We start from the raw sequence: 10,356 nt of genomic DNA on the forward strand, positions 1-10,356 counted from the left end.
CCAGGTTTGTCTTTTGCCTTCCCCCTGGACTCCACTCAAGCGCCTGGCGTATCACATTTGAATGAACCTTTCGCAATGTGTCCCCCAACCATCGCAACTTCCTCTTAATCGTAATGTTGGACGGGGTTTCCTCCAACACAATTAAGTATTACGTATCAACATGTTATGAGCCCAATGACTCGTTGTCTCCGATTTCACCCTGCATTTCTTTCTAGATTTGCTTCCATAGCCATCGTCCAGCCAAGAACTTTCTGCAAGGCAGCAATTGTTTGATTTTGAAGTTTCCTCTCCTAGCTGGGTTGCAATAGAGTCTTACCTGCCTGGGGGTTCGAACTCGGGCCCATTCGGTTTAGCGACCATGATCTTTACGACCTCATCAGGTCTGAAAAAAAAGCGTGATTTACCTTTACAAAACATTATAATAGCTGTAATATCGACTTTATAGGACAGTGCATTTTGACAGCGAGTTCTTTAGTTTTAGCCAAAACAAAATCGAAATACCGCTTGAGTGTTACATTTAAATATCTAAAGGTCTACTTCTACGCTTTGGGAATTCGAGCATCCAAACAGGAGTGTGCGAAATATTTACCATCGATTTCCGAACATTCCCTTTTTTCCAGAGACCGAAAACAAAAACTCCCCTGGGAAAAACAAGAACGATTGGTACCCTATTTTGGGGCTGTTCAGTGCAAGTTAAACTTGTTCTAGTTGTTAGGTGGCGCTAAATTTCATGGACGACAACTCCCTTTATTTTCATTTCGCGTCCCTTCACTGAAACACACGTCATCGCCACTAGCCAGTAAAAAAGTGCATTTCCCTTTGTTGATCAAATGTACGTCGAAGTGATTCACTGGTCGAACGTCTCGCCATACGAACAGATCGCAGGAACCTGTTATATTCTAATATGAGTTCCGCTATTGTTTAACATATTTCAAGCGGAAAAGCATTGGGCTTCTCAAATTGCTGATAGTTCTCAAATTATACATTACCAAATTACACATTGCCGAATTACTCGTAACCTTACTACATATTACTCAAATATCCATAACCAAACTACAAATTACCTAAGAAGTACACTTCACCAAATTACACTTAAGCCTAACTAACATTTAGATATAAGCCAGCAGCTATCAAGTGCTCAAGGATAGGGGTCGGCATGGTCGAGTCGGTAAAGCTCATGGTTGATAAACCGAAAAGTCTCGAGTTCAAATCCCCGGGCTTCCAGGTGAGGCTCGTTAGCTGGGGACAGCCACTCTTCAAAAAGAAAGCAGGCCTCAATGGTGCATAACCAGTTGACACGTAGACTAAAATTAAGAACGAAGCCTGCCCCCCCACCCACTCCCCCCTCCACGGCGATTAGAGACCAATTACTTTATAAAAATGACGTTTGTGCATGTTTATTACGTGGTTCTGCAAATTAGTTTGTTTTTTTACGCTTTAAAGAATCTTGATTATGGTATAAGTTAATTATCAGTCTTAAAAACTGAAATTTTATAAATAAACTTTAAAAGCTTCAATATTTGCTTCAGTCTGCTCTCTTGAAGAATTTTCTTTTTTAAAAACTGGTTTTATGTGCCATTTGGAACTACTTTACGAACTATTGATTATTTTGTGGTAAATTTTAATTAAGTTTTCTTGAATGATTAAAGATCAATGATAATTTTTCAATAGCTTTGCAGTCGAATTTTTTTTTAATACTTTTATTTTCAAATATAAACAAGTACATCAATATAATATGTGTGTGCGCGCGTTAGTCTGTTACATAATTGAAATATTACAAAAATGTTTATTGCAAGAACAAAAAAGGTAAACAATGATTTGTGGATCAGGGCATTTAAATGAAGGCACTTAAAAAACGAAATACAAAAAATTAATTTTTACTATGATAGTGTTAAATGTTGGTACATTTTGTTGGGATTTTGCTAAAATATGTACCACGTGAGAAATCAATTTTAATATTAACGATATGTAAATAAAAGCGTAGAAAGCGAAAAACGGAGAAGGGTCATGATTCATGGTAGACTTAGTAGTGAATTTGTAAATGGGAGAAGGGTGTTTTTTTTTTTTAAAGGAGACTATTTCCCCTTAACTTAGCGAAGTAGGCAAGCGGTGTTCTACTTACTAGATTCTAGATCTTTGTCATGAATAGACATGCAACACTGCAGTGAGGAAAAAAAGTGTAATAATTGTTCAAGGCCATATTTGACACTTTCTTCTTTGAAGAAAAGTAAAAGGAAACAGTTCGTGGCCACTTTTGCCACGTCTTTGTTGTGGTACGTTTATTCATTCGTTCAATCGTGTCATATGCGGTCCTTAGAAAGGCTGATACCTCATTAATTCTATTTTGTATAGATATTGTACTAGAAATCTATATACTGTCGCGCAAAATGTAATTTTTTTATTTTTTAAAAAAGTCTTATCCAGATGAATTTTTTTTTTCTTTTATTGTACTATTTTCTGAAAGTACTTGAGAAGGTAATTATTTTTATCCATGTATTTAGACAAATTTGAGAATGTAAAAAATGTTATTCTGTTCTTAGCTTAGGGCCTACCCTCAATGACTAAATGTAATCAAATACGGTCAGATGTTTCAACCGTGCTTGTCTCCCTTCTATCTCATCTGAGTAATTTCCGTCTAGTTTGCGCATGCTCGGTTTCTTTTGTGTACAGCACGCTACTCTTCTGATTCGACCTTTTCCCATAATTATCAAGTATTGTTGTTTTAGATGATCAAGTGGTGATTACAAAAGGTTGACGACCGTTTCGGTCTAAGCCTAACATGATGCCTAAGGATGTGTTGGGCTCCATATCATCGAGGTTTAACTAATCCGATTCTCTTGTTTCAAGTTTCTTCGTCAAGGTCTTGTTGCCAACAATCAGCGTTTCTTTCAGCCATCTCCCCGAAGGAGGAGGGGGGCGGGGGACGACAATACTCCCCCCCCCCCCCCCGAGGAAACAAAAAATATATTTCATATATTTCATACAGAAATATATTCTTAACCATTGCTAACACACACCCCAACTCCCTACCAAAAAAATGTATGCCCCCTCCAGAGCACCTCGCCATCACTAGAGAAAAATGAGCGGAAGAAACAGGGCTAACAATCCGTTTCTTAATAGAGTTGCTCTTCTTGTGTTGGCCACAAAAACTTCGGTAACAAATGAGTTGGGCTTTGATAATGTATCTTTAAACTATCTCGAGTCCATCGCATGAATGAGTAAGTGTATTTTGCCTCAAGTGTTCGGAAATCGCTATGGTAAAAACTAAATCTCGTGTAAGGAACTGAGCGATCTTTTTAAGCTCATGTAGTGCGGTGATCTGTTTAGCGGATCCCACTTGTTAGGATGTATTTTAATCTTAACGATTATGTTCCGCTAATAACTAATATGGTTGAGGCTGAAAAATCAACAGCCGGGGACCGGACAAAATGGAACGTTATGGTGGAGGTTTAAAGCTCTACAAAAAGTAGAGAGGATTAACCTAATCTTTGTCAAGTAGGGCAAGTATCCAATAGCTGGGTCCGGTTAAATTTATTCTATTACAATCCAAATATTTTTGCTCCGCCTGATAGGCCTACCTTAAATTATTTTTTTGAAAAATATTTTAAAATTTGATTTGTTACATTACAGAAATTTTTAAATTGAATCTATTTTGTTATGCTCAGGGTTCATTCTTATGATCAAACTATACCAGGTTTATCCGCCTGCGCCCCTGCGTTAGGGAGACCCTGAGCACCCCCGGGCTCCATTTGACGCCTACATTAATCGGGGCGGTCGTCGAAAGGTGTTTTACCTTTTTTTCGGAGGATTAACGCACACTCAATGCTTTCATACAGTTTACAATAAAATTCTAAAATGATTATTAAGCAAAAAAAAAATACGATTACGTCACGGTTACGTTTTAATAGGCCTAAGTACTAGGATTTTAAACCCTTTTCGCTTTAGTCCATCTGTTTTTAGGGCACCAATCATGCGTCAACATGACCCGCCATAACACGATCGCTACTCACGTTCAATAAACCAATAACCTAGACTGTCGCCCTATATCATTTTGATTTGACTATTGAAATTCTTCAATGAAGTTTTCTCTCGCATTTAAACGATCGCCCAATATATTTTTTTCCAGAAAGCTCCTCATTGATTAGTGAGTCCGTATCGATGCCGTCCTCATCAATGTGGGAATCGAGTTCAATAGCGCCTACCTCTCTGACGATGTCGATACCGATGTCAACGATTGATCCGCCCAGCAGCCATCTTACCGGAAGCTTTTTTAGCACTTATTCGCTAAACGATGGCGTTTCCAGCTCTCCTATAATTTCACAGTCTCATTCTAAAGACCCTTTTTCTATTTCCGGTTCCTTTTCATTTGGGGCATCTTCACTGAAACAAACGAGTTCGTTGTCATCTCTCAGTCGAGCTGCACCTCAAACGTTGTATGCTTCTCCTTCAGTGTTTACCTCTCTGTCTGTCTTAGATGCGACAACAGTTTCTTCTGTGTTACACACGCCGTGGTCCTCGCACCCGATTCCTTCTGACCCAGTCTTACCATCCCAGCCCTGGTCTTCGGGCTTCTCTAGCCAGCCTGCGACATCTATCGCGTCGTCCATGACTGGTAGCGCCCTCTTCCAGACAATCAGCAGCACACAGCCGGTTAGCAGCGCCACCAGTTCCCTGACGACCAACAGCGCCACTGGGTCCCTGACGACCAACAGCGCCACTGGGTCCCTGACGACCAACAGCGCCACTGGGTCCCTGACGACCAACAGCGCCACTGGTGCCCAAAATACTCTCAGCGCTACCATTAGCGCCACCAATACCCAAACCACCATCAGCGCCACCTCAAGCGCCACTGGTACCCAAACTATCAATAGCGCCACCAATACCCAAACGACTCTCGGCGCCACCATCAGCGCCACCAATACCCAAACGACTCTCGGCGCCACCATCAGCGCCACCAATACCCAAACCACCATCAGCGCCACCAATACCCAAACCACCATCAGCGCCACCAATACCCAAACCACCATCAGCGCCACCAATACCCAAACCACCATCAGCGCCACCAATACCCAAACCACCATCAGCGCCACCAGCTCCCCGACGTCTATCAGCACTAGCAGTGCACATATAACCAGCAGCATCACCACTACCACAACTGGCACCACCACCAAGACGTCGAGTCCCCTGCCCTCCACCGGCCTGGAGTGTGGGTGCAGCTGCCCAGCCAACGTCTTGTCCACGCCCCTGGCTTCGAGTAAGGTGGAGCAGCTAACCTCGTCCATTCAAAAAGTAAGTCTTCTATTAACATCTTCGTCATCCATCGTCGTCTTCCATTATCTTCTTCAACCAGCGTCTTCCACCATAGTCTTTCACCATCGTCTTCCATTATCGTCTTCCACCATCGATTTCTATCCACTTCCTCTATTAACGTCTTCCATCATCGTCATCCACCGTCGTCATCCATCATCGTCATCCATCATCGTCATCCATCATCGTCATCCATCATCGTCTTTCATCATCATCTTCCTTCGTTGTCTTCCACCATAGTCTTCGATTTCCATCACCAATTTTCCATTACCGTATTTAATTATCGTCTTCTATTACGGTCTTCCATTATCGTCTTTTATCATCTATTGAGCTGTTAAGTAAATCTTATTTCATTGTCTATAGAGCTGATATGTCAATAGTCTTTCATAAGAATTTCTTTCAGCTTTTTTCTCTTGGGCGCAGTACTTGAAACTTTTGGGAGGGGGCCGCACTTAAATTTCCAGGGGGAAGGTTAAAGTATGTGTTTTCTATATAAATTGTATATTTTTTTCTTTTTCGACGAGAAGAAGGGGAATGGGGGGGGGGGGGGGGGGGAGAGAGAGAGATTGACATTACAGTATTATATTATCGAACACCGGTAATACTAATCAGTGATTTTTCAGGCATCTCTCCGTGGGGGGGGGGGGGGGGGAGGGGCCCACAGACGAAATACAATAAAATATTATTTATATAGAAATTACGTACCAGTGCCCCACCCCCGGAAGTTTCAAGAGCTCCGTCGAAGAAAAACATCTGAAAACATCCCCGATAACCACGCTCTTAAACTCAACAAAGCACAACAAACCCTACACTCAGTGCAATTTGTAATGTCTACATACAAAAATATTGGGTTGGTCTAATTTACGAGTGTATACTAAACCCGGTACAACACACTAAAAAAAACGTTGTCTAAATTACAGGAACTAAGCGTGGACAAAACAGACGTGTCCGCGACGAAACGGAAGTACATCAGCGTTGACGACGAACGCCCCTCGGCTCAAACAATCGGATACTTCGGCGTGACCATCTTTGCGATAACTTTTGCTGGCATTGTGCTTCTAGACGCAGGGGCTCTGATCCAAAGTATTGTTCGACTTGTCTCTTTCTGCAAAAACAAAAACAATTAGCTTCATCCTAGTATTTTATTGTTGTGTTGACTGTCAGGCAGAGGCGTAGCGACCCTTCTCGGCGCCCGGGGACAAAGTTTCGATTTGCACCCCCCCTCGAACTTTTCATTTGCACCACCCCCCCCCCCCCCCCTCAAACTTTCAATTTGGCGCCCCCCCCCCCCCCCCCTCGCTACGCCTCTGCTGTCAGGGAATTAACTCAATGAATGGAAAAGGTTGTTTTAGGCCGAGTCAAACATAATAAAGAAATCGATTAACGAGATATGTGAAAAAAAATTATCTGCTTTTAAAACACTTGTAAATATTATTAAAAGTGTCTGGTGATTTACTTAGCAACCAATTTGTTATGATGACTACAAAATTCACTTGTGGTTGCGTGTATATTCAAAGGGACATAAACGAGACAATAAAAGCCACAGTCAATATATTATAATAAGGGGACATAACCCATGTTATAGGGTCTACGGTTACCGAATAATTATAAGGGGAAATAAGCACAGTGGAAGGCAAACTGCGTATGTGTGTGTGTGGGGGGGGGGGGGGGGGGCGAAAAAGTGTCTGGATCCATTACAAAGAAATAACGTGGATAATAATAATAATAACTCCAAAAATAAGTGTCATGATGTTTGTTTCAGTTTTGAAGTACCAGAAATATAAAACGTCAAGAAAAACGTCTCTGAATAATAAATGTGATTTCATAAATGAAATGATAAACTGAAAATAGCACAAGATTCACAATTCCTTACCTTTTATAAAGTAACCATTTTTCTGACATTAAGGATCTTAGAAAATAGGCCATCCATATATTGTATCCAGGTACATCTGTGTTATTTAAAATACTCCACTGGATTTTTTTTCTTGTAGTGTTGTAATAGCAGCACATGAAAAACTCATTGCAAGTATCTATGCTCTAAGATTTAAAGTCCAAGCGTGTCATGTGCTGTAACTTTTTTCCTTAACTTTTCTGTTTTGTATGTAATGCTTTCAATCTCAATGTAGCGTATATCATTGTAATACATGGAAAAGCTCTGGATTACAAAGGCGCAAGAAATTACCCCTAGTCAATTTACCCTCTCCCCAAAAAGAAAAAAAATTGGAGGACAATAATTACAAATTGACCTTACATGTAATCCTATCAATTAATGCAACCCTATCCTCTAGGCAGTACGAAGTATCAAGGTGGGAGGTGTGTGAGTGTTTATAGTATTGTTCAAATTGTTGGTTCTTACTGTACAAACTATATTGTCCAAATCTTACTATATATTTGTTACATTGTTATAGCCCCACACGTACAAATGAAACAGAATATTGTATTGATGAAAATTGCATTTTAATGGCAAAAAATGCTGACATTTGAATAGAACATTGTAAGTATGAGTAGATTACGTATGATGAAAATAATAACAAAAAATTTACATTGATTTTTACACTTAAATAAACACATTTTAAAATAATCCACAAAAAAAAGTTTTTGGTCTTTTTTTTATACAAATATTGAAAAAAAAATGTACATCCGATATATGAAACAGTGCTATGCTTACATGAACAAGTGAGACTTGCAAATATTTGCTGACACAATAAAAAGCTATATTCCTGGTGGTAAAGTTTCAAGCCATTGGACTGTTTATAAATTCATCTGTCTCCCCTCAAGAAAAAAAAAGGAAATGAACACATACTGTGAGGCTAATTTTTAAAAATGTTCCCAACGTGAAGCTCATTTAATTCAAGATGGTAATGTAGTAAATCTTATCTTTAAATTTATAAACACTTCAGTACATATAAAAAGTGATACTTGATATATGTTAGTGTAAAATAAAAATTGTGCATCCCTTCAGATCCTTTTATAAAAATGCAAAAAAATAATTTCCAGGAATTTCTTTTTTTTTAATCTGTATGGCAGTTAAGATCATAAACCAGGTGTTTATGAAATATTGTAACATGTTTCACAAGTGTAAATCAAATTTAATTACCATTGTTCATCAGAATTGAATGCAAGAGTGCTATAAAAGAAAAAAACATGTAAAATGATGACTATCATATCTGGGAAAGCTTGATAAATCTATCAAAGAATGACATCAAACACATGACTGTTAGCCTGTGTCTACCTCTGTGGTCATTAGACTAAATCCAGAATGATATTACACATTTGGAATGGGGAAGTATTAAATAAAACATACATGTCTATAACTGGGAGTGAACATTAAAAAAAAAAAAAGACACACCTCAACACATTTACACACTTGCAGCTTCTGCGCCAGCAATAAATAACCCACTCAAACAAAGGGTACAATGTAGTTGACACTAGCCAGTTGAAGATAGATAAATACAACCTTTGTTGACAACAGGTGTGCAATCAACTCAAGAAGAGATGACACAGAGAAAAAAATAAAATTGGTACGGCTACTGGTCTACTCAGTAGGTCTAACACAACCAACGACATTGTACACCTGCATACACACTCAGTTATGTTTATGTTACCACAACACTTTTGCAACAATTTTAAAAAATTAAACATACACATACATACCAGCATACAAAGAAGTCTGAAAGCAACTGACATTTTAAGACAAAGTTAAACAAAGCTACCAGCTAATGTAAGTAGACAGTCAACTAATGAAATGTAAAACCAGGCAGGTACATGAAAAAACCCAGAACATAGAGTGAACCATGTGGGATTAATTAAACACTCATTGACTAGCCTAAGTTACTTTTAACTCATTATTCCAAGTAGGTGATTATAAACAGGATTATCCTTATCTGTTCTTTACTTCAGCAGTTCCCAATCTGTGATATTAAACCTCTTGGGTATGTAAATTTAGTTCCTACGTTTTTTTTTGTTTACCTTAAGAAAACATTTTGACTTCATTTTAGACTTCAAATTTAAAACAAAAAATACACACTTAAAATTAAACAAGCCTACTTGAAATAATGAAACACTTTTTAAAAATTATTTGTCTAGTTGATTGCATTAAAACTTGTCGTTCAAACTATGCCTCATGCTGTGCCCCTCACTGGAATATACAGGTGCAAAAGTAAGTACAATGCCAGAAATATTGTCACTTGGAAAAAGTTGTTTTTTAATATAGGGGGAAAATGGTATATTTAATACATAAAAAAAAATTATGTCCACTAATAAGTTATGAAATTAAAAGCGTACACCACTTCAAGTAGTAAAAGAAAATATTCAACAATTCATGTATAACACCATGAAAATAAATTTCAATATGATATTGAAAATTTTTTCCACAAACAACTGTAACAATAGTTTTTTTTATTACTTGAAAGGATGTCAAAAATCACAGATAACTTTTATTTTTTAAATTACAGCAATTCAAATCAATGTACATGTCAATCAGAAAAGTTTTTTAAAAAAAACAAATTCATGCCTCAGACAGCATGCTCAACATAAACCTGCATCATAAACTACATTTAATATATAAAAACGACTCCATACTAAAATATAAAGTGATGTATCATGTTAACGAAAATATTTTATCATATACATTATGCACAAAGAAATACTAATACAATAGTAAACTAACGACCAAAGTTATATTTAATAGACAATAACAAACTATTTTTCAGTATGTCTGTCCACCTCATCTTATTGGTTTAAAGTTATCTCTAATAGTAATATACTGTAATTAGCTATGGTTGTAAACCAAATCACCCCTGCCACCCCAGTATAAAACCTTATCCCTGGTGATACAATAAACTTGAAAAGGGATTGAGCATTTGAAAAACTAGAACATTATACTGTATTGTATATCTTATGGCAATATCACTATACAATAAGCAAATAGGGTTTATACAATATATATTGTATTTCCATACATGGTGAAAGCACTATTTGTCATGTTGAATTAGATAATTATGTGTTTTTTTTAATGAGTTTCATTTAAGTAATTAAATCTACCTATTG

The 10,356-nt window shown here is 37.9% G+C and overlaps 1 protein-coding gene across 1 annotated transcript; it reads left to right on the forward strand.

Moving 5' to 3' along the window:
• Nucleotides 1–4,145: 4,145 nt before the first annotated feature.
• On the forward strand, nucleotides 4,146–6,499 carry LOC131958057 (uncharacterized). The gene is made up of 2 exons (XM_059322951.1): nucleotides 4,146–5,289; nucleotides 6,228–6,499. The coding sequence occupies exons 1-2, from the start codon at nucleotides 4,159–4,161 to the stop codon at nucleotides 6,432–6,434; spliced, it is 1,338 nt and encodes a 445-aa protein (XP_059178934.1). The 5' UTR covers nucleotides 4,146–4,158; the 3' UTR covers nucleotides 6,435–6,499.
• Nucleotides 6,500–10,356: the final 3,857 nt, after the last annotated feature.

This window comes from Physella acuta, unplaced genomic scaffold, assembly GCF_028476545.2.
Source record: "Physella acuta isolate Inbredline_101_S28 unplaced genomic scaffold, ASM2847654v3 ptg001287l, whole genome shotgun sequence".
Classification (NCBI taxonomy): Eukaryota; Metazoa; Mollusca; class Gastropoda; family Physidae; genus Physella; species Physella acuta.

Excerpts from the sequence above, each read along its gene's own strand:
- LOC131958057 (XM_059322951.1), top strand. The coding sequence starts at position 4,159 with ATGCCGTCCTCATCAATGTGGGAATCGAGTTCAATAGCGCCTACCTCT. Across the intron at positions 5,290-6,227 it reads TAACCTCGTCCATTCAAAAA|GAACTAAGCGTGGACAAAAC; the intron begins GTAAGTCTTCTA and ends TCTAAATTACAG.